General features: G+C 38.4%; 1 protein-coding gene across 1 annotated transcript in view; it reads left to right on the plus strand.

Annotated features, from left to right (window-relative positions):
* The window catches only part of rngtt (RNA guanylyltransferase and 5'-phosphatase), a 236531-nt gene that overhangs the window by 47538 nt on the left and 163146 nt on the right, over window positions 1–25847 (plus strand). The window contains exon 9 of the mRNA XM_022662454.2: window positions 25198–25333. Coding sequence (XP_022518175.2) covers window positions 25198–25333 — 136 coding nt within the window. The remainder of the gene's footprint in view (window positions 1–25197; window positions 25334–25847) is intronic.

The following is a 25847-nucleotide window of genomic DNA, read 5'->3' on the forward strand; positions in this document are numbered from 1 at the left end:
AGTATTGGTATACCATGCAACACTGCTATAGTAAAAAACACCCAGCAGCACCATATCAACTACCTAGCAATCACTTAGCAACTCCATACCACTCACATAGAATTATATAGCACCCTGGATACCATAGCAACCACATGCCTAGTGAACAGCCTAGTGAATGCCCAGACGTTGTAAACATCTTAAACAGTAAATTCATCATTTGTTCCCTTTCTGAAGATCCCCATAAGACCCTGAAGCTTCTCTATCAGAACTCATATTTTGATATATTGCCACCAGCCTATAATTCCCATATCTCTACACCCCTGTTAATACCATAAATTGAATTTTGTAAGAGAATGGTAGCAACTCAACTCTTTATAAAGGGTGATGATAGGACATCATTATTGTGCAATTCTTTGGTCAACATGATGTCCTGGTGCTGGCTAGTCATTGTTTTAGTGGAAATAATCTGAAATGAGATCACAATGAGTTTTCTTGATGCGCTGTGTTTCTATTTGCATGTGTTTTTGTTGTTTTTCTCTCTTTTGTTTCCTCTTCACTGTTTCTGCGTGTGCTTAGTTCCCGGATCACGCTTGTATTGTTGTTTGGAAGAAAGCGTTCAGCCCCTTGCATTCTGGATTCAGACTTGTGGGAAATGGAGTGCAAAGGAGGCTAATGAGCTTTGTGTAGATGGTGATTGAAGGGCTGTTGTGGTTATAAAGTTCCATTTTCACTGCTGGTAGTGTTTGCTAACTGAAAGGTGTCTGAGAGCAGGATGCTCGCTGTAACGATGCGTGCGGTAGCATTATCAGATCGCGAGCGGCGTGATTAGTCTGTTTTTTTCTGCCCCTCTCTCCTTGTAATGAGCTGTAGCCTTCTCCCCAAGGGCCAACAACAATGCCACCTCCCTCACGTGCTGGAAAATAGGCTGTTTTATCTGGCGCAGAGTGAGAGCCGGCGCGAGAGCGAGAGATGGCCTCCATCACATTTCTGAAAGTGCGCCTCTTATTGAGGAGGAATAATTGGTCTATTTGAGAACATTATGGAGAGCGTTATGGAAATGCGTCCGTGGCGTGCCTTCATTCAGAGAGACGGAGTGCGTGTGAGGGAGAGTGGGAGGAGTGCGCGTGCGTGCGTGCGTGTGTGTGTGTGTGTGTGTGTGTGTGTGTGTGTGTGTGTGTGTGTGTGTGTGTGTGTGTGTGTGTGTGTTGTGTTAAATGAGGAGGGGTGTGACTTTGAATAATTTCGGGGGGATGCTGGAGCTCTTAATGTGTTCTTGGGCGTGTTTGGGTACGGGTGGGCAGCATTTCAAACAGATGCTTTTTCACGTGTTGCTTTCTCATTTTTTATCAAACAACAAACAGTGTGTTTTTGTGTGTGTGTGTATATGTGTGCTTGCACTTTTGCATTGGTCTGCTATTTTCTGTTTTTATTATCGGTCGCTTTTCCTCATTCCTTTTCTTTTCTTTTTTCTCCATTTTTAATCTCTCTCTGTCTCTCTCTTTTTTCTCTCTTTTGCATATAATTCATGCTCTTGTTCTTGCTCTTCCCTGTTTTTTGTTCCTGATGCCCTGCCATATTGTTTCTCTGTGTCAGTGTCCTTTATTTCTCTCCACCCATTTTCTCTCATTTTCTGCAAGCCTTCTATTTTCTTGTCTCTATTCCTTTATATACCTCTTTTTACTATGTCTATTTCTCTTATCTTTATTTTTTGTCTCTTGTCCTCTCCCCACTTTTGTCTCCTGTCTTTTCTTTTACTTAATTTTTCTCTCTCTCTCCCTCATTTATTTTATTGTTCTGTTTAGCTTTTTGTAGTTTTCTCTCTATTTCTGATCTTTTTTCATTCTCTCATTCTTACCTCTCTTTCTCTTGATTTTCTCTTGTAACTGTCTTTATCTCTTAAAGTGTCACTCTTTGTGTCTCTCTCTCTCTTTCTCTTATTCACATTCTCTCTCTCACGATCTGCTTTCTCTCTTTATTTTCCTCTCTTCTTCTCTCTCTCTTGATCTCTCTTGATGTCTCTTGATCTGTCTCTGTCAGTAAGTGAGTAGTGCTGGTGAGACTGAGAGCTTCATTAAGGCTGATATGGGGTGTGTGTGTGTTGTGTTGTGTTGTGTGCAGGTTAGGATCTGAGAGGCAGATGCTCTGTTTAGAGGTGATTAGTTCTGCTGCTAATCTGCTCTGCTCTGACAGTAATTAATGAGGAGAAGAACTACACTGATTAACAAGTGCTCAACCTCCTAAACACGGCCTTCGAACACAGGGAAAAGGAAAGCGCTTATACCACTGAATTATACAAAGCTAGATGTGTGTTAGTGTTGGTGTGTGTGTGTGTAGGGGCAGTTTTACATTCAGGCAGACCTCTGTTTGGGGGAAGTATGTGTGGAATTCCAGCTGTAAAGCAGTATTAATTCAGTCACTAAGAGCGGGGACGGATTATGCTCTGCACTAAAGCGTTTTCTTTTTATCTTTTTTCCTAGTTTTTAATATTCAGGGCTGTGTGCCGTGTGTAATTTAAGCTGAAAGAATATTTTCAGTTTCAAATGTGTGAAATTCTCCAGAGCCAGCATGGGACGGCCAGATTGGTTGGAGGCTTTCTCCCTAGAGAATTATTCATATTTCCATCACATTCACTTGTTATTCTCGCTCTCTTGTTGAAATCACAAATTACACGCATGCATTCACACATTAAAATTAAGAATCAGTTCATGCCTTTTACAACCATGTCCTCAAATTGACAGCATGTTCAAATATTCATTTGGAGGAAAAGAATAATGATTCTCTTTGCAGGAGCAATAAAGGTCATTTAGGGCAATTCATAAAGCAATTTAGGGACTAAACTGTGTTATCAGTTATTTTTTTTTAGTCAAAGCATGAAAAAAGAACAGCTTTAGACTTTGATGTGATTTTCTCAGTGTTTTTTAAAAAGGCAAATTAGAGTCGATATGCTTATATTTTCTGAATATGACCAAAAACCTATAGATTTAGTGTAGAATAATTGCTGTTTTTCTGCTCATATGGCCTGTGTGTCTAAATAATTAATTACTTAGTGTTAGCTAAAATCAATTGAATGTGGGTGCTTCTATTACTTAGGATTGGTCAATATTGGCCCATTCTGAGTACCTTAATAGTGAACACAAGCTTATCTCAATTAAATCTCATTTATATAACACCCAGTATGATACCTGTCTGATTTCAGTTTCTTATTTTTTAGTCTAAGCTAAAACTGATTTGGTCTGAGTTAGGGATGTCCCTTCTCCGATCATGTGTTCGGAAGTCAGGACTGATCACATATTTTTCAAAGGACCGGAATTGTGTGGAAAAGATCAAGATCACTGATTTATCAGAAATGTAATGTTACGTTGTTACTCCACAAGTTCAGTTTAGACACGCATACACTGACGATGCCCATACTGCGTTTACACTGGCAAAAAAAAAAAAACCTTTTCCTTAGTGTGATCTTGGCCTCACATGCGGTCACGCTCTTTATCAATGTTGATTTATGGCAGATTAGCACAGAGGCTAATCCAGCATACTACCTACAGAGCCATCCGCTACTTTCATCCATGCTTTATTTTCCTCCAAACTGTGGAAACAGTGTCACTGTGCTGAAGACTCTCAGACGCTCTCCAAGTCTTTTCAAGCTGGAATATGCAAAAATTGTAAAAAAAAAAAAAAAAAAAAACTTAAGTAACTCAACACTTTAAAATATTCTAATTTGAAAAGCGTAACAAAATTCACCATATTATTGTAAAGATATTATAATACAGTAAAAAAGTTTAGTCAAAATCTGGTCACCCAGGGCTAAACCATACAACACTATTATTACTGTCTCCCTTCCATTAATTATTTATTTAAAATAAATGTTTTTCATTTTTTAAGCAAAATTAGACAATGCACACAGTTCCAGATTTTAAAACATGCAAGATCTAAAACAGAAAGCATAAATAGACACAGAATGACAGCTCTCATCTCTTTGTTGGGCATTTCCTAGGCTTTTACCATTACTCACTCACTTTATCTTTCTTGCTCTCTCTCCCTCTCTCCTTTTCTCTCTCTCCCTCTCTCCCCTTCTCCCTGAGATTTGATTGTGCAAAATGAGTTATCAGTAGCAGAGATGGGGCAAAGTAGAGGATTAGATTGGCGCAGACTTTCATTGTGAGCATTTTCAAATGCGACAGCTGCCTGCCTCACAGCTATTGCCACATCAGATATTCTGTCAATGCCCGCTGTGTAGTTTTGCCCCGACTCCACGAGGCCTTAAGCTGCCCTGTCTGGGGGTATTAAAATCGTTAAAGCGCGGGGCCTGAGCGCAGTCCTTTAATGGCGCACACACCCATTTTGTGATTGGCTTTGTGTGTGTATAGAAGCCTTAAGAAGCCCACTAGCACTAGGGTCTGCTCTCTAATGAAGCTAAGAGGCTGGATTTGATGTGGTGTTAGTGGGCGGTGGGGGTGGGGTGAAGGCATCTTGTCACTCCTGAGGCTTTCTGGCTTCAAGGCTTTTCTTTTTCTTTTTTTCCTCATAATTAGGCACAACAGTACCAACACGACGCCCTGAGTCTGCTGAGGGGCATCAGAAATTGGTCCCTCGCACGATTTCTCATGGTACTAGTGTCTCAACAGCAGGTGTTCTCAAATCGGCAGAAGCGAGATATGTGCTTTGTTTGTGACTCATGGCCATTTTGCCCTCCAATTTACCTTAGTAGCTCAGCTTTGATGAATTTAGCAAACATCAAAGAAATGCATTTCTTCCTCCCTAAACCCCCTCAGCACCACCCTACAACTCCCCCACCGCACCCTCCCTTTTTGAAGACATTGAATAGACAGCGTCTCTGGCTCAGCTCAGGGCGGATCAGTGCAGACGGCGACAGACGCTAACTAGCCAATTACTTGAAGGGGAGTGCCTCTCTGGAGCCAGAGCCTGAAGGATACGCTCCCCCAGGCTCCAGGCTCCTCCTTCCGGCTACGCAGCCAGAGGACTGTTCCAGTTTGATGTACAGATGAAGACAGATCCTTTTGTCAGCAGGTGTCGAGCGGTGCTGCTTACAACCGTGGTTGGAAGTGAGATAGCAGGCTTAGATCGCTAGCAGCCAGGCTCCAGGCTTGTTGCAGTTTGTTCATCTGCTGTACATAGAAAAAGCCTCAAGTATAAGTTTAAAAGAGGCCATATAATAATGTATGAAAAAAAAAAAAAAATACCAGATACCAATCAGATCTGAGTGCTTTAATGCTGAATTTGGGCAGATACCAATCAGATCTGAGTGCTTTAATGCTGAATTTGGGCAGATACCAATCAGATCTTAGTTCATTAATGCTGAATTTGGATAGATACCAATCAGATCCGAGTGCTTTAATGCTGAATTTGGGCAGAGACTAATCAGATCTGACTACTTTAATGCTGAATTTGGGCTGATACCATTCAGATCTGAATTCTTTAATGCTGAATTTAGTCAGATCTCAATCAGATCTGAGTACGTTAATGCTGAATTTGGTCAGATTCCAATCAGATCTGAGTACTTAAATGCTGAATTTGGGCTAATACCAATCATATCTGAGTACTTGAATGCTGAATGTGGGCTAATACCAATCAGATCTGAGTACTTTAATGCCAAATTTAGTCAGTTACCAATCAGATCTGAGTACTTTAATGCCGAATTTGGGCAGATACCAATCAGCTCTGAGTAGTTTAATGCTGAATTTGGTCAGTTACCAATCAGATCTGAGTACTTGAATTCTGAATTTGGTCACATACCAATCAGATCTGAGTACTTTAATGCTGAATTTGGGCTAATACCAATCAGATCTGAGTACTTGAATACTGAATTTGGTCACATACCAATCAGATCTGAGTATTTTAATGCTGAATTTGGGCTGATAGTATTTAGATCTGAGTTCTTTAATGCTGAATTTGATCAGATACCAATCCGATCTTAGTTCATTAATGCTGAATTTGGATAGATACTAATCAAATCTGAGTACTTTAATGCTGAATAAGAGCAGATACTATTCAGATCTGAGTTATTTTATGCTGAATTTGGTCTAATATTAATTGTCTAATTACTGAATGCTGAATAAGGGCTGATACTGATCAGATCTTGGTATTTTATTACTGAATTTGGGCAGATGCCGTTCAGATCTGATTTCTTTTATACAGATATTGACTGTCACGTTGCTGACACAGATGTGCAAATTCACACACAGCTTGTCTAGTCCCTATAGAGTAGTATTTTTAATGGAACATGACACTCTGAAGCAGGGGGCTGTGGGGCAGCTGTGGAGCATTGGAGCTAGGTTCTCTGGAGTGATAGTTCTCCATTCATTGCTTTTGGGATGAGTTGATGAGTGGAGATGAGATGACCTCACTAAAGCTGTTATTGCTTAATGCAATAGTGATCTTTATGATCTTAATGGTCCATTATATAGTAGAAAGCTTTCCCTGGAGAGTAGAGTTAGGTTAATTGAACAAAAACTTTTTTTTAATACCCTTGATTTTAGTTTAATTCAATGTATTTATTTATTATTGTTTATATAAGCGTCCAACATACGTTTTACCCCACCCATTCCTGTTTGTGTTACAGAACAAAGTTTTAAAAATATTGACTCCATATAAGTCAAATTACAGTTTTTAGTGGTGCTCTGGTTTCACAAGCCCCCAGACACTGTCTCATTGTAAAACCATGTTTATTTAGTGCTTGTTCAGCTGTTTTAGTGGGTTATTGGTTTGAGCACCTTGACAGCTCTTGTATATCAAGAGCACCAAGAGCTTTACTGCCAGGAAGAAAACATTTAGGGGAGACCAAAGACATTAAGTAATTATTATGACAGGAAACCTGTGCTTAGACTACTGGAGCGGAAGAATGAGATCAGTAAAATATGATATGATATTAAACTTGTTATTCCTGGTTGTTGTAAGGCAGACATATTAACTGTATATTGTAAGCAATGTTTTAAACTGCATGCAGCATTGCTGGTACATCACAAAATATTTTCAATAGATTTGTTTTAGGGAATGACACAATATGATTACAGTCCAGTTCTGTTGGCAGTTCTTGGTTTACAATTCAGTATTCTCGCAGTACCTTTTGATTATTGACTTTTTATTGTAAAAAGAAAAAGTTATACTGTGACATCTCTATTTACATTAAACTACATTTATTTCCGGCCTTGCAATGGGATGTATGTGGCTGAGAGACATTGTAAAAAAAGTAGTATGGTGTGTGTGTGTGCTCATTGTGGACCTCTGCCTCACTCAACCTCGCTCTGCCTCCAGTCTAGTAATGTCATGTGAGCATAGTCTGCAGTGTGGAGATCTGCCTCTGTTTTTGAATGCAGGTAATGCAGACTAAGTGTTATTGCAGCTCTTTTGATGTGTTTGTTGTGAAAAATCATATTACAATAAGAATAAAAGTACTATTTATCTTACAGCACTACCACCTACATACATACATAGCATTGACTCCAGCGCTTACAAGACAAAAACAACTAAAACGAGGTGTCCCCCTGTCACAGGGGACGTAGGGCCCTCGCACAACAGCGCAAATCGTACCGGGCCAAAACCGAGAAACCGCTGAAAGTAATTTTCAGGTCTTATTGAGTGTGGCAATATTCAAGAGTTGCCTATCCTGCCAAACATATCAAACAGTCATTTAATGTATAGGTGGTGCTATAGATCTGTTAGGACACGTGTGTATTTGAAACTTTAATTCTAGATCAAAGAACAGCCTTAGATAAGCAGGCCTGTCAAATTTTGGGAATTTTTCTCCGTTATGGCATTAATGTAACCTGCCTAATGTTTTGCCTGGTGCTTTATAGAAATGTTTTAATTTTGTTCATTGACTTTTACGACTGAAGAGCATAGCCTGTTGATAATTTTGTCTAATAAATTGAAACTATTACTATTACAGCTACAGTGACTTGCAAAAGTATTCATACACCTTGAACTTTTTTTGCAGTGCTCTCCTTGCTCAATCTGTCATTTTTGGATGATGGATTAAACATGCTCTTTAGGATGCTCAAAGCTTGGGATATGTTTTTATAACCCGACCCTGTTTTAAACTTCTCTACAACTTCATCTATGACCTGTCTGGTGTTTTGGTCTTAATGATGCTGTTTGTTCACTAGGGTTCTCTAAGAAACCACTGTGGCCTTCACAGAACAGGTGTATTAATAATGAGACTAAATTACACACAGCTGGACTCCTGAAGGCAATTGATTGCACTTGATTTTATTTTTATTACTTTTATTTCACTTTACAATTATGTGCTCCTTTGTGTTAGTCTATCACTTAAAATTTCAATAAAATATTTACATTTACATTTGTGACTATAATGTGATAAAATATAAGAGACCACTTCAGTTTCTGAATCAGTTTCTCTGATTTTGCTATTTATAGGTATATGTTTGAGTAAAATGTACATTGTTGTTTTACCGTATAAACTATAAACTAAGAAAACATTTCTCCCTAATTCCAAATTAAAATATTGTCATTTAGAGCATTTATTTGCAGAAAATGAAAAATGGCTGAAAAAAATAAAAGCAGCGCTTTCAGACTTTAACTAATGTAAAGAAAACAAGTTTATATTCATAAAGTTCATAGAGTTCAGAAATCAATATTTGGTGAAATAACGCTGATTTTTAATCTTTGCATGGTCTCCTCCACCAGTCTTACACACTGCTTTTGGATAAGTTTATGCCTTTACTCCTGGTGCAAAGATTCAAGCAGTTCAGCTTGGTTTGATGGGTGTGAGCATCCATATTGCTCTTGATTATATTCCAGAGGTTTTTAATTTGGTAAAATCAAAGAAACTCATTATTTTTAAGTGGAGCTGTATATTTTTTCAAGCCACTGTACTTGTTGATTTCTATCCTCTGTAGCACTGTTCTGATCTTTGGCACTCCGATTACAGCCTTGTGCCTATGACCACAGTATTACAGTGCCAGTATCTGATGGAATAGCATGATCCTTTGAGTATATTATTGTTTATTGTATGTTTTGTGACATCCCTACTGTCAGAAACTTGGCGTGGAGTGCTCTGCTAAGCGTGGCTCTTAGCTCTCTGTAATAGTAGGGATGGGATTACATGTCTGAGTCCCCCCCTTTTTTTCTCTTTCTCTAAAAGCCACCTATTAGAGCAACTGCTGCGGCCTTTTTCCTCACAGCAGATAACAGGAGGTGTGTGAGTAAGAGATAGAAAGAGAGTGATTTCATCCTGAATGCATAGAGGATGGAGATGTCTCACTCAGATAGCCAGAACCCTCACTTATGTCCTTTTACCAGTTTCTCTTTTACTCTGCGTTAAGGCTACGCTTTCAGTGTGGAGAGGGACATTAGAGTGCGGGGGATCTTTTATAGCAGATGTGAAAACTGCTCTCTTACACTCTTTTACTTACAGGGTGGTGGCGGATGCCTCCTGTTTGAGATATAAACTCGCAGAGTAAGTAAAACACAGAAAAGGGAGCTTCTAAAAGAAAACTTACGCAATAGTCGGAGCAGAAAGCTACTGCACAACGGAGGTAAAAAGACGGATTGCTGGGATAAGGAGTGTGCAGTGCTGTTCTCAGCACAGCTTGATGGATTTTACTTATGCTTTCTGGAGAATAAGCCCCCTCCTGTTTTTTCTTTTTTTTTTTTTCTTTTTTCTTTAGAACACCTGGCTTTTCAGCTATCCCGAGGCGCTGTCGGAATAGCAGATGTTCTGTAATTTTCCAGAGCATGGAGCAGGCGCTAAAACTGGGTTATGCTTCATCATACCCCTATATTTGCCCCGTTATTGTATGTAATTAGTCAGTGAGACCTACAGCGTAAGCCATCCCAGGATTATAAGAGCGCATCAGTTCCTCCTCAGGATTTACGATTCATTGTAAAATACATTACAGTCATTAATAATTTGTAAGTGTTCTGTTAATAGGCAATTTTCTTCTCTCACTTTTAGGCTCTTTCTGCCTTCAGGCGTGTTCTGGAATCTGCACAAGCTTTCTAAAGTTCAGGTTAGGTAACAGACTTGGACAGTCAAGAACATTTGCAATGTTTGGCCTTGAGAAGCTCAATAGTTTCTTTCACACTCTGCTTTCGCACCGTTGTCGTGCTTCAAGAAGCAACATTTGCAGAGTTGCCGAGTCAAAAGTAAAAAAAAATATATATATCAGCAAATGTACCTTTTTAGACAGCTGTCTTGTGCCACCAGTCTGAGAACAGCCTGATTTGTGACACTGTGTGCCTTTAGGGATGCTTGATATTTTTAAGCATTCACTTAGGTAATATATAGGTAGTATATATTTAAATTATCTGATAGTATGAAAAGCTTCTGGGTATTTTCTCCTTAGTGTACAATGAGACATGTTTTTTTTTTTTTTTGCCTGAAATTTCTTTACAGTTTTTTTTTTTTTTTTTTTTTTTACAGTTTATGAACTAAAACTAATAGCTATTCAAGTGCTCTAGAGTAGCTAACATCAGTTACGTACAGTTATGTAGTTTACATCTAGCTACAGCTATTAATTAGAACAGTAAACATCTTGCTAAAACATCTAGCTAAAGTCAAGGCAATTAACATCTAGCTAACATCAGCTTGAGTAGTTAGCATCTAGTTGACTTTAGCTAGTGTAGTATATTATTACATTACATTTGGCAGATGCTTTTGTCCAAAGCGACTTACAATAGTCATATTATATAGTTGACATCACCTGGAGCAGATACCATCTTGCTAACATCAGCTAGAATATCTAGCTTACTGTATATTGGCTCAAGTGGTTAACAATGGATTGTTAACATCTACAGTATATTGCTAATTGTTTCTTCTCGCCTGCCTTGAGTTCCATTCCATTCCATAAAGCTTTCTATGCTCTACTGTTCTTGAGCTGATCTGAAGGCCATGTGAAGTTTGGAGGTGGTTGGAGGTCGTTGAACAGGTGGTATCGCAGTACCATGCTGGAATTCACTGATCTCCTGAGAGCGACCCATTCTTTACTAATGTTTGTAGAAGCTGTCTCGATGCCTTATTATTTTTATACACAAGTGGCCGTGAAAGTGATTGAAACCTTAGTTCAGTTATTTAAATGAGTGAGTGGATACTTTTGATAATATAGTGTAGCTTACATCAGTTTGGGTAATTAACATCTAGCTTTCTGTATTTTTCGGTATATAAGGCACACTTATAATCATTTAATTTTTTTTTTTTAATTGACAGTGTACCTTATGTATGCATTCTACTTGTCAGGTATTAAGAAGCTGTAAAGCCACTACGCTGAAGTACAGCACTATAAGCATTAGCATTAACCGCTAGCTGCAGCACTAGCTTTTTTGCTGTTCAGACGTGAGTATGATTAGCCTGTAGTTTGCAGTGTTAAAACAAGCTATGTGGGACGGACCGCTAGCTGATAGCGCCCTGGGGTTACCAGAACAATCAAGGTTCCTCAGCCTATTGCTATCAGGTGGCATTTACGTTTTGCTAGCATTGCATTTAGCGGCTAATGCTAATGCTGCTGCACCCAGCCTTAGTGCTGGAAAAACTAGACTGAAAACTTATTCTTAGACTAAATTTGCATATTCTAAGTTTACTGTTAATAAATGGAAGTGCTTTCCTCACCCAAATAAACATTTTTCAGAAGAGAAATCTCTGTAAATTAACATCCAGCACTCGTTTGACTTGAAAATGTACAGTTTTGTTTACTGAGGCGCTTCCTCCAGCTTCCCCACTAGAAGGAAAACATGGCGACACCCTTGCTCACTTCGCTGTAGGCATCCTTACTAGTGTTGCATAATGCGCCCTATAATCCGATGCGCTTTATAGTCTGAAAAATACGTCAGTTTGGGTAGTTGATATCTAGCTTAACAGCAGCTAGATAATTAAATATCTAGCTAACGTCAAATAGAAAGGTTAGCTGTCATCCACTAGAGAATAATCAATTAATTACATCTAGCTGACATCTCCTAGAGTAGTTAGCCCTAGAGCTGTATTAGTTATGTTCTGGCTTGTATCAATACTTTTGATGAAAAATAACAGCAACTGAATCTGGATGCAAATGGAACATTGTGAAACAGCCTAAGACCTTGGCTGATGTTTGATGCAACAGCACACAGCTGACCAAAACTCAGCTGATTAGCCAAATGTTGAGATTCTTTTCATGGCCCTTCACTGTAATCCTGGATACATTTAATTAACCTAAATTGTTTGAGGGAACCAGTTGCCTTAAGATTTTTAAGTAATGTTTCCTGAAAACTTTAGTTAATAAGACAAAAAAAATTTATTATGCCTAATTTGTAAGTACATTTCATTGATTTTTTGTTATATCAACTGCTTTGCATAACAGTTCTTTTTTGAATGTTACAGTCTTAAGAACAAACAATAAGTGAATAATAGATTTGTTTTTAGTCTTCTTTTTGATTTAATGTTTGGAAATATCCAATTTTACATAAAACTAGGGCATATTTTGGTAGTCGACTAATCTTATTATTTTTTCGATTAGTCGATTAGTCAACGATTATTACTGCCATGTCCTCCATCGCTAAAAACAATAGAAACAGATAAATGTGAGATTTTAAAGGCATTTAAATTTCTGAATGTTGTTCAAACATGGAAAGTACTGATCTTTAGTGATTAAATATGTAATCTGTTTGAGCACTTTTGGAGACACAGATTGAGTTGAGTGTAAACTGTGTGAGTGAGCTATTTACCCATCTCCCACTGCTTTTCTGTCCCCAGCACTTTGTGTAATGTGGGACTGTTACAAATTAACGATTTCATTAGACAATACAATTTGTAGTAGACAAATTTAAATAATCATCATTGTCGATTATATCGGCTAATCGTTGCAGCGCTATGTAAAGCAGACTTATTATGTTTGTGTTCAAACTAATTGTGGGTTTACCGTGTGTCTTAAACTGAGGGACTGTGCTTCAAAAGAGCCGAGTTCTGTCTTGTTTATCCAGTACAGATACAAAACCAGACAGACAAGCACTTGCGTTTGTCTGCATCTGTTTGAAAAGAGCTTTTTTTCTCCCGCTTTTAATTCAGTTCTTGCCTGATGGGGGATTATTTCCAGCCTGCCTGTGTGTGAGGGAGTGAGACCTTTTGGCAGGTACTGCCATGTGATTGTGTTGATTTGATAACGTGTAGTAGAGTCTAATCGCTGCCTTAATTACAGTGAATGGTTCAGGGTGTGTTAATTAGGATGCTTAACCTTTTGGAGAGCGAAGAGGAAAAGGAAATCGAGCTGTTTGTGGGAGCATCCTCTATTTTCTCAGCACTAGTAGTACACATTGCATCAGGTTTAGCAGGTCGAGCTTTCCCAACAGGAGCCCCGGCTTCGTCATCAGACTGAGACTTTATCTGACTAGTTTCTGTTATAAGCTGAGCCAGCTCTTCCATCAACGTTTAACTCCCAACACAGCTTAGCAGTGGAATATATATATTACTTGGCTAGAACATGGGGCTAATGTAGCATCTATTATTATTGAATACAGTAAATGGCAGAACTTACCGAAACCTTATCTGGATGGGATTAGTTTCTCAGGGGGTCCCGGGGTAATTTTTGTTTTTTATTGTTGGTCCTCTGTGATTGTATTCCCGCCTGTAATGACCATGTGTGTGTTTTTCTTCCTCTGAGTCCTCTGAGAAAATTACAGGCTGAATTACCTATTGTTTTTTGTTGAACTCCGTGGTCGTCCCGGTTAGTCCCGTCCGGACTTAAATCTCTTGAGTTCTGTCTCCTTGCCTTCAATAACATAGCTTTTTGTCCACAATTTCACAGAGATACACGTAAACGCAACAGCGAGTGGAAATGGAGGAGCTACTGAACACGATGTCATGTGACCAAGAAAGTCTAAAAACTCACTGGTCCTCCTGTTTTTTTTTAACTGCAGTTCAGATGCAGAAATTATATTACTGAGTAGAACAGTAAATATTTTTTTACAGACGTCCCCCTGAGAAACCCCGTCCGGATAGGGCTTAATACTTATATCAGATGTTTGAGTATTTTGTTTCTACAGAAATCTGTAAAAATGCAGAACATTCAGCGATTGAATTCAGTGTTTTGTTGGATTTGGTTGGTGTTTGGTTTCTAGAAAATTCACCAAAATTAAAATTGTTTGTAAAACTGCAACTGAACAAAATTAAACATTTAGTAGCTAAAGGTTGAATACCAAATACAAACAGCAAATACTGAACAGGTTCTTTAATTTGATTTTTTTTTTTCGAAGATTGTTAGACTATTTTAAATTAAATAACTTAAATGTGTATTTGTCTTTTTTTATTTTTTTTTTAAGAAAAAGTGATTACAAATGAAAATTTATAAATATTATTGGACACTGCACATTATGAGTATTATTCAGGCATAAGTTAGTTCATACTTTTTACTTTTCCCTGAACTTCCCTGAAAGTGTTCTGGTGCCATTTTCAGTTTAATCATTTTGGTTGCTGAATATTTGTTGTATCCCCACTATTTCTTTCTCCATCTCTTTCTCTCTCTCACCACCAGCTAGGTGTCTTTTTGTATTCTTATGTCTGTTACATTCATGTACATTTATGCACTTCCAAGATTTTCACAAATACCTCAACAGCATTTGTGCTAAATAAAAATAAAGATAATTTACTTATTTTCCTTTTGCCTGGAAGTTAAGTAAACAAATAATAATTTCTGACTTTTGCTCAGTATCCAGTACAGCCTCAGCCTGGGTCCATAGATTCCTGCTGTTACTGCCAAATTCAGTTCTCTACCATCTATCTATGTGCCTCAGCATAAATCAGGATTCATCAGCTCAAGCTACATTTCCTCAGCCCAGTGTGTTCTTCTGCTGTTGTAGTTAATCCACCTAAAGGACTTGTGTGCTCACCACAGTTATACAGTGTAGTTTTAGGAGTTACTGCAGCCTTTCTGTGAGCTGAAACCAGTCTGAGGACTTGTTTGCGTCTGCAGAGCTGACACTCACTGAATGTTATTTCTTTATTGCACCATTCTGAGTAAACTACTGTGCTGAAAATCCCAGGCGAGCAACAATTTTTGAAACACTCGAGTCAGTTTACCTGGCATCAACAGTTATACCATGCACAAAATGAATGAAATCATGCATGTTTTTATGCATTACACTGCCTGTGTAATTGAGTGGCTGAAGAGACAATTGAACGGATGGGCAGATGTGCAGGTGTTCCTAATAAAGGGCTCGAGGAGAGTATATTGTATAAAGCAGCATGCAGACGTCTGTTATTCATGGTTAGTTGTACAAGGAGTGATGATAAGAGTTGAGGTTGAGTGAATTGCCGGAGGTTAAATGAGCGCGTGAGTGAGGGGACTGCAGAGGAAATGAGGCTGAACTTGATTAACCAGAGATATGGCACTGGGGAATAAGCTCCTCAGATGCCTGCTGGTTCTGGAATGAATGGATTTAATATGTTTGCCAGAGGGACGTATCTAGGACAGAGGATGGCGAGGTGTGACGGGAAATCTTGGAAGCTCATTTCTGAATTTGTTCGAGTCAGTTGTTGCTGGCGGTTCAGAACAGGAGAACTTTTTAGCAAACTTGATGGCCTACTAAAGTTTGCTTTGGACTGCACGTTCACAGGGCACATGATATTTGATGAGGTAATGGTGCTTTCAGTTGCATTTTTGTAATAATGTCTCAAAATATTCTGCAGGAGGTGAAAGTTTTTTTTTATTATTATTTCATGCTGAAATTTAAATGCTGCTATGGAAACTTATAGGTTGTTGTGATGTTCAAATCTTCACTGAAAGTATTGGAAATCGCTGCTTTCTAAGTATTTACCCAATCAGATTTGAGATATTTGCATGTCACAAATATTCATAAAAAGCTAAAAATCCTGTCATTTTTCACCGCCTCCTCCTCCACCACCAGACTAAAACAGCTTGAAACAGGAGCACCGGCGCACTTTACACAAAAACTGCTTTACAGGCCATTCATTCATACTAGAGACCACTGCAAAATTTACTTGACAAAAAAAAATTTGGTTGGTGTGGTTTGTGTGGAGCAGTGGATAACACCACTACCTGCTAGTGAGCTACCACATCATGCGGGAGACTGGGGTTCAATTCCCGGTCTGGGTGACTGAATGCTGCACTACACCAATAAGAGTCCTTGGGCAAGACTCCTAACACTACATCGCCCCTCCTCTGTAATAAGAATAACTTTAAAATCACTTTGGATAAAAGTGTCAACTGTAAATGTAAATGGAGACCTTTTAGTAGTTAATTTTGCGCTTGATATGGTGGTTTTCTTTGTGAAAGTTTATATTAAATAATAAAACAAAGCTATAAGTACCTTGTTAAAACATCAGAGCTCTGATATAAAACAATGTTTAAAAAAAAGCATAAAATCGATTTTAAATTTGATCACGTTTTATAATTTTATGTGTGTTTTACAATTGGTCACAGTTTTGTATGTATTTGAATACGTATAACTTTAGCAAGCTGTGGCCAGGTATGGTAGGATATTTGACTTCTGATTGATTAAGTTTGGTTAAATGTGCTGCTTTTCTGCTCAAACCAAACTTTTAAGCACGTTCCACATATATGAGGTTAATATCTTCGGAAACCCAGTTATGTCCATGTTTCAAATATCTTAATTAATTAGGAAATTAAGGAAGCCTTTTCTAGAAAACTCTGGTCAGCATAGACTTGCACATGCTCTGGAACTCGGTCATTCTCTATTAGATTTAAGTGAAACATTGAAAAGGTTCTTCATCCTCACACATCTCATTGAAAAGTTCTGTAGGGGGCCAGAAGCAGTTCTTTCATGGCATTGCTCCAAAGAACTGTTTTATTTCTGCTCCTGATAAAGGAACCCTTTGGTATTGTGTCAGTCAAGTCAGTTGATTAATTTTGAAAGAGAGGAGCAGCTGGAGCGCTCATGTTTATGAAACCACATCTGTATTTATCTGGTCTGTAATATAAACACTGAAAGCTAAGAGTATAAACGTCTGACCTTGTCTGCGGGCAAAGTCATCTACTGAGGGACCGCAGTTAAAGCTCGGCGCAGTCTGGTTCTAAAACCCTGGATTTGCTTTTTATCCCGGGCCCACAGAGAGCACACAAACCTTCACATTATGTTCTCAGGGATCCTTAGTGCCGCAGCTATCTAAGCTTTGGCCGTGACTATGATAAAGCACAGGATGATGCTGCAGGGAGTCCCAGAAAGTACTGTTGGCCTTGTTGTCACTGGGTAAGTAGGTTGTCCAGGGCAGGTTTCTATTAGCTGATGTGATGGATTTGGCAGTTAAGACCATTGAGCTGCACAGCTCACAGTGAGGTTGTGTTAATGGGATGCAATGCACTTGATGCTACACTTGTTTACGGAGAAAAATACATAGAATATAAATAATTATATACATTGTATGTGATATAAAGTAGTGTTTCTAAGGGACCTTCAGTTGATCCATATGGCTGTCTTACTGCTAAAGACCAATTTATACTTCAACTTATGCTTCAAGTGGATGTATTGGTTATGGATGTATTGCCTATGGAGTTCACAGAGGTGTTTAGCACTTGTTGAGCCCCTTTGCCTTCACTCTGTGGTCCAGCTCACCCCAAACCATCTGGATTGGGTTCAGGTTCGGTGACTGTGAAGGCCAGGTTAATTCATAATTTTGATGCCTTCAGTGAAAATCTACAATGTAAATAGTCATGAAAATAAAACAATGCATTGATGAGAAGGTGTGTCCAAGCTTTTGGCCTGTACTCTGTGTTATTTATGTGGCAGTGTGATCAGCAATGTACTAATGCATGACATTAAATTTTGATTTGTGGTGCTTTCATATGTGGGTTGTGTGCTACATGGCAAAGCAGCTTGATCTAAACAGCCAGATTGTAATTCATATTGTAAGTGACTCCAATTAGACATTCACTGAGTGAAAGGGGAAATGGATGACAGCAGTGAGAGAGTGTCTGAAGAAATGAATAAAGAAATGTCCAAATGTGGCCATGTGGGTCAGCCAGACCATCCTGTACCAGTTTTCTCCAATTGTTTGCTAGAAATCACCCCCTTTTTAATAAACAATATATTGTTATACTTTTCTTTTTTCAGTTTTTATTTGTTTTCCTGAAAGGCCCTGGATTTTTAATGCAAACTGTGGTACACTATATTTTGTGCTATTTTTGGTTATTGACTGGACCTGAAGAACTTGACAAATATAAAACTTTTTTATATACAGGTCACATTGCAAAGATCACTATTCGTATGGTTTGGGATGGAGCAAAGCATTTGGTTTCTATAAGGGTTCCTGAAAATGAATTTGAGATCAGCTGCTTTAAAAACAATGTAATCCGTTTAAAATTTCTTTAGGGATTTTTATTTATTTATTTATTTTTTTGCAAGACATTGTACAAAGAAATGCAGAGATCTCAATGTGGGGTGACTATTGCAGCCATTACTGCCTGTAGGTCTCTCTTCATTTCATTTTTCTCTCCTCTCTTGGGTTAACAGCATTTATTTAAGCTTTCTGAAAGACAGGAAAGTATTTCTGCAAAGCAAATTAAGAGGACAGTTTTACTTTTGAGTAGTGGGCTAATCAGTTGTTTTTTCAAGCTTAGTGAACATGATTGATTATCTTGCCATGTGTTTTAGCTGTTTGTCTAGTATAGTTACACGTTCCTTTCTGTCTTTGTCAGCTCACATTTTTTCACACATCAACCCCATATTCTCATTTTAATTTAACTAATTGTTTCCTTTTGTACCACCAACATTAACCCACCACATAACAGTTGTGTATCACCTGAGACTACTACAGCAAGTGTTGGTGAGAAATGGAGTGAGAAAAATTTATAAATTTAATTCCCAAGTGATTCTCTTACTATTTCTCTCTGCTCGTGCATGTACACTATTTTCAGCGTGCTTCAGAAGCCGCAGCGTTCACAACATTTTCCAGTCATTGGTAATTTTAGCACATGTCGTGTTTTTGTTCAGGTGACAAAGGCACAGAAAAGAAAATAGCACCGTGACTCACGAGTGAGTAGTGGAGTGTTTTGACTAATGAGATCTGTTTTATTTTTCTCTCCTACAACTGATTAAATGGAAATTCTTTTTTTTAAACCATTTGCATAAATTTTCACTCATGGCTTTTATGATAGTTATAGTATAATTATCTCTCCCTCTCTACCTCTCTCTCTCTCTCTCTCTCTCTCTCTCTCTTTATCTCTCTCTGTTCACACCTCGTATTAACATGCGTCCTGGGTGATCCCGTAAGTGCCCAGCAGAAGTGAATGGAATACAGCGCGTCTTGATGACACCTTCTAATCCAAACACTCAGACCACATTCGGAGTTGGTCAGACAGGCCTCAATTTATCACATTGTCACATTGATCACTTTATAATTGTAGTGTAAACACCAATGTGCCGCCTGCGAAAAGTGTACCACGGCCCCTGCCACAACATGCACTATAACCGCAAAACCAGACCATCCACCATGTTCAGGACTTAATATGCTACAATAACAAGCTAATAGAATAAAGTGCTACTCGGCGATAATATGTTAACAAAACTAGTTGCCGTAAGTCAGCCCAAATTGAGTCTTGAGTACAAAGAAAACAGGAAGACATGCTGGCTCCTCCTCTAACAAAAATTATATGAAAATTCCAATCACAAGCGGTCACTGGAGTGCGATTGTAACAGGGCCTCTCTGCCTCAGAGACTTTGTTTACACCTGGTCAAGATCTATCAAGATCGTTTTGTTACCTTACGACCTAGAATTAAAATGGATTATTTGAGGGTTGTAATCATTTCATTTACAGACAATGCCTACGGCTTTGAGCATTTGACATTTTACTATTAAATATTCACCCCCCTAAAGTCAGCACTTGGTAGAATTACAGTTGTAAGTTGCTTCGGATAAGTCTCTATGAGCTTTCCACATCTTGCCACTAGGATTTTTGCCCATTCCTCAAGGCAAAACTGCTCCAGCTCCTTTAAGTTGGAAGGTTTCTTTAAGTTTAACCACAGACTCTCATTTGGATAAAGGTCTGGGCTTTGACTAGGCCATTCCAATACATTTACACTTTTCCCCTTAAACCACTCAAGTGGTTATTGGTTTTGGGCCAGGCATTGGTTTTCCTTGGTGGCCAAAAGTTTCAAGTTTGGTCTCATCTTACCAGAGCACCTTCCTCCATACACTTGGGAAGTCTTCCACATATCTTTTGGCAAATTTAAAAAGAGCCTTTCTATTTGTGTCTGTAAGTAAAGTTTTTTTTTTTGTTGTTATCTAGTCACTCTCTTCCACTAAGCCCAGCTCTATGGAGTGTACAGCCTTTTGTGGTCGTAAAGACAGATACATTTTCTGCTTGGGAATCTGCATTAGGATTCCCTTTGGTCTCTGTACTGCCTCTCTGAATAATCCCCTCCTTGACCGGTCTGAGTGTTTTGGTGAGAGGTTTGTTTTGGTACCATGTTCTTTCCATTTGATGATAATGCATTTGATGGTGCTCCAGGGGATCATCAGATTTGGATATATTTTTTTAAAGCCTAGCCCTGGCTTGTACTTCTCTACAACTTTGCGCCTGATTTGCTGGAAGATTTACTTGTTTTTCGTGGTGTTGTTTGGTTAGTGGTGCATCTTGCTTTGCTTTGGTGCTACAGCCTCTGTGGGCTTTCAGAAAAGGTGTGCATATACTGACAGATTGTAACTGGTTGCTCCAGAACTTTTTAGGGGCTTTATAGCAAAGGGGTGAATACTTATGCACATGCCAAAATTTAGTTTTTTATTTCAGTTTTTTTTTTTCTCATTTCACTTCCCCAACTTAGACTATTTTGTGCAGATGCATCGCAAACAATTCAGATAAAAAAAAAAAAAAACTTTAAATACAGGTTGTAATGCAACAAAATAGGTAAAAAGCTACTTTTGCAAGCTACTGTATCACCAATTCTACTAGGTATATTGAGATATGAGATATTTAGTCATATTGCATATCCCTGTTCATCCTAATACTGGTTGTCCAATACTTTCATTTAATAATTCAACAACGTCCGTTGTGTTAAGAGTAGTTCCTCGAGTTTTATTTCAACAGCATGCTGAAAAGGTCTTCGTAGAACTGCAGCCTGTTGTGGTTCAGATCACTCCCAGAGCAAGACGAGTCATGTCAACACATTGAAATGCTTAATTCAGAGCCTGCAATTAGCTTGGTCCCCTCTGATCACTTACGCTTGGAATTAGAACATGTTAATGAAACCTTGAACAGTTGCTGCATCTTTCTCTTCAAATAAATGAACTGTAAATAAACTAGTAAAGGCAGGACTGTTTGACTTTGTTGTGTGGACTCCTAAAAGCATCTTAGAATTAAGAACTTCATAACATGGAGAGAGAGATAGAGAGAGAGAAAGAGAGAGAGAGAGAGAGAGAGAGAGAGAGAGAGAGAGAGAGAGCTCAGTGTGAAGCTCACTTGACCATAAATCATGTTAGGGCTAAGAATGTATTGAGAAACCCACTCCTGGTCTCTGTTGGAATTCACAGGGAGCTGTCCATGGTTCTGCAGCAGCAGTTAAAAGGCCATGGTGTTGAATCACACCCTGTTAGCCAAGCAGTCTCCATTCCAGATGTCACCACATGTCAGTCTGCTGGCTGTGCATCAAAACTGCAGGTCTGAGATTTGCCCCAGTGAAATGACATATGTGCCAACTGAGGCCTGCTGTCAGTAGAGTTTTGGAGGAGAGCAGTCATGCTTCACAGACGCCCACAGGTTCACTTCTAAAGTTTGATTTCAGTGCGGGGTCTGCTGATGACAAGCTTCAATGTCTTCCCCTCCAACTTCCACATTGATTAAATGCCATATATAGCAAGCTGTCAGACTTGTACACGTTCACCCAACATTGTCAGTGACCTCTAACTACAAGCTTCACACATTATTTTTTAAAAAATTTTTTTTTATGAGACACAGGTTCTCAGAGACCTGCTTATCTCCTGACTTAGAATAATTCTATTAATAAAAAAAGCTTCCTTAACATCAAAAAAACATCACTCATACATTTATTTATTTGTTTATGTTTAAAATGGTAATTTAAATGAATCTGGAATAGGACCCAAACAACCATGATAAGACTAATTATAATAATAGAGCGCTCTTGGCATTAAAGCTATCATGCAGCATAATTTTAAAATAATAAGCAATTGTTTTCTAGGGTGTTTTAAGAACAAGTATGTGTGTAATTGTTTTGGGAAAAAAGATTAATATTCATTATTACCGTATTTTTCGGCTATAAGGCGCACTTAAAATACTTATTTTTTCCCAAAAATCGTCATTGCGCCTTATAATGCAGTGCGCCTTGTGTATGGATTTTGCTTGTGTTTACTGACCTCGATTTTTATGTGGTACACGGCGCTCTGTTGTGCAGAATTCCTCACCCACGCCAGAAAAAGATCCCCCTCTTGGGCTAGCGCGCGGTTACCTTTGACTGCCGTACTGCCTCTCGGCTGTGGTTCAGGGTAGCTAGTTTCCACTGTAGCTCCGTGGCCAGAACAAGGTGCCGGTAAACTTTCCTTTCCACCCGTTCTGGGGTAATAGCACAAACTGTTTCTTTTTAGCGCCCACTTCTAAGTAAAGTTAACCTCTTAACACGCGCTGGCCCACCGGCGGGCCAGAAATATTTAATATTTCATAACTGGCTGTGTTTCTGAATAGTTATGAACAGTTACAGGTTCAATATAGACATCCAATATACCATTTTAAAGCTTAGAATCTCTGCTTTTGAGCTATTTAGCCTATTTAGCGGAATATCCTTTCAGAAAATAAACATTTAGGGCGAAATATGCCTTGGTTATGATTTTAATAATTCATAACTCTCATATTTGCGTTTATCGTTCGTCCATATTTCATCGTATGCGGTCATGTCATACACCATTCGAACCGTCTGGCTCTCCGGATTCCAGAACTGTGCTTTTACTGTAGGATGTATGTTTCATGAATTAGAGCTGCGTCAGAGCGCATGTTTCCAGTAATAAAAGGCTCTCCTTTTGTCCTGGGGTAACCTCCGGTAACTGCCGCCACCCCCCGAACACACCCGCGCTCAGCCACAGGTCCTACCTTCAAAACGCGTCCAGACTAAAGAGAATCCATCAATCCAGTCTCCTGTAATCCACAGTTATATCCAAACAGCGCTGGAAATCACTTCATCCAGAAATGAAACTTATCCAATCTTTATCTCTGTTTTAAAACCGTTTTATTCACCGAATTCGGCACAACACGCTATTATAGTCAGAAGCCTCGCGGAGTAATGCGGTACTTGCTGTGCTTCAACATAATATTATGGTCTGTCGGAGCGTTGCGGCTACCGTTGTCAGGAGCGTCGCGGAGTAATACGTACTTGCTGTGCTTGTTGATTTATTGCTCAGAGATGTTGTTATTTTTCACAGGTATTGTGAAGGATTTATTGCTCAGAGTTATTGTTACTGATATAAATAAAGTTTCATTTAGTGCGCCTTATAATCCAGTGCGCCTTGTGTATGGACTAACACTAAAAATAGACCGTTCACTCATTGTGCGCCTTATAATACGGTGCGCCTTATAGTCCGAAAAATACGGTATATATATATTGCCTAACAGTGAACTAAAATAATATCATTCCAGGCTCTTTGACAAAATTAACAATACCCATTAGACTACACAACCAACTGACTAATCAACAGCACAATGTAAATTAATTGTAATTAGTTGTAAATTTATGCTGATGTGAAAAGAATGTTTTAATAAACAATATATAGCTCTGGGGAAAAAAATGAGAGCACCTAAAATGATGAGTTTCTTTGATTTTACCAGATTGAAAACCTCTGGAATATAACCAAGAGGAAGATGGATGATTACAAGCCATCAAACCAAGCTGAACTGCTTGGATTTTTGCACCAGGAGTGGCATAAAGTTATCCAAAAGCAGTGTGTAAGACTGGTGGAGGAGAACATGCCAAGATGCATGAAAACTGTGATTAAAAGCCAGGTTTATTCCACCAAATATAAATTTTTAAACTCTAAAATATTTATGATTTTGAACTTGTTTTATTTGCATTGTTTGAGGTCTGTTATTTCAGCCATTTCTCATTAACTGCAAATAAATGCTCTAAATGACCATTTTTGGGGGGTAATTTGGGAGAAATGTTGTCCGTAGTTTGTAGAATAAAACAACAATGTTCATTTTACTCAAACATATACCTATAAATAGCAAAATCAGAGAAACTGATTTTCTCTTTATTTTTCCAGAGCTCTATATGTAATATGGAATTCCTATTATTATGTTGTAGTATATAATACAGTGTGACTTACCTCCCAGATCATTTAGCTCCTGATTACTTTAAAACACTGAAGTGCTGGTGGGCAGTATGATATTTTATTGTATTGTGATAAGTTTTCTTAATGCTTCAGCACTTTTTAAACATATTGAGGATACTCTCAGGGCTTTAAGAACACTGACCCAACTGTATATTGTTCTACAGTGAGTGTAATTAGTTTAGTTTAATTTAAAGGATAGGACATTTGTACTGAGATACAGTATTTAAAAAAAAAAAAAAAACATTCTCACAATAAACCATACGTAATATAATATATTTTTATCACGTCTCCCAGACCTACACTGAACAGATGCAATAGAACAGAATTGGTTTTCTGTAAAGTGTGTGTATTGTTATTTGACTCCTCACTGTTTGAAACACTGTTTTTTTATTTTTTAAATGTAATGTATAATTTACATATAAAACACTATAAAACAAATACATTGGCTTTTGATTAAATAAACTTCTGCTGAGAAGGAACCGTATGCTTCAGTGCCTGGAGTATCAGGAGTGTGCTTTAACTTTGCGGTTTATGTGAATTCGATAGCTGTTGTTTTCTGGAATTTGTAATGTAATGGGCTCAATAATTCAGAAAGCTCGAAATAAAAGTCAGAAGTTTTGTCGGGGATATATTGCCACAGCTGTGATTTGGTCCGTTGCCATCTCAACTGCGCCCGTGTTGCCAGCAACACACACACACACACACCCCAATCTTGTGTTGTGTATTGCTTTTATCAGACACATACATTACCTTTTGTCTTCATTTAGATTTTTATGGGTTTATAAATCTCAAACTACCTTAGAATAAGAGAGAAAAACAGACAATGTTTTGGCCTTCAGCTTAAAAAAGCTTTGCACAGTGTTCTCTTTCTCTTCTTCTATCTGTTTTATGGGGGGTATATCTCACTGTTTTGATTACTGATGTAGCTCACTAACAGCATTGCGTTTGTTTTTTTTGTTTTTGCTCTGCAGGTATATGATGTTAATTGATGGAAAAGACGAGGTGTACATGATCGACAGAGATAATTCTATCTTCCACATATCCAACCTGGAGTTTCCCTTCAGAAAAGATATGAACGCCCACCTTACCAACACGCTGCTGGACGGGGTGAGTTTAGTGCCCTTAATATAATAAATGACTTGACTGATTGAAGCATTGCAACTGATTGTGACTATTACTAAAATCTTGATGCTGGAATCATCTCATACGTGGCTCAAAATGCAGGAAAAATCTATAGTAGACCTAGTTTTGTGCTTTTTGTTATCTATAGACATGGAAAAAGGGGGTGGGGTGCAAAGAATGAAAGATTAGTTTTAAAGTATTCACTTGCTCATCCAAATCAGTGAATTCAGGTGTTCCAATCACTTCCATGGACACATATATGAAACCAAGACCCTAGACATGCAGACTACTTCTGGAAGAATGCGTCACTCCCAGGAGCTCTGTGAATTCCACTGTGGTACCAGGATAGGATGCCACAAGTACATTCGTCAAATTTCCTTACTACAAAATATTCCAGTCAACTGTCTGTGCTTAATTTGCTATAAAAAATTAAAAGCATTTGGGAATAATAACATAGCAGCCATGATGTAGTAGGCCACATAAAATCTAAACTTTATGT

Source organism: Astyanax mexicanus, chromosome 1, assembly GCF_023375975.1.
Source record: "Astyanax mexicanus isolate ESR-SI-001 chromosome 1, AstMex3_surface, whole genome shotgun sequence".
Classification (NCBI taxonomy): domain Eukaryota; kingdom Metazoa; phylum Chordata; class Actinopteri; order Characiformes; family Acestrorhamphidae; genus Astyanax; species Astyanax mexicanus.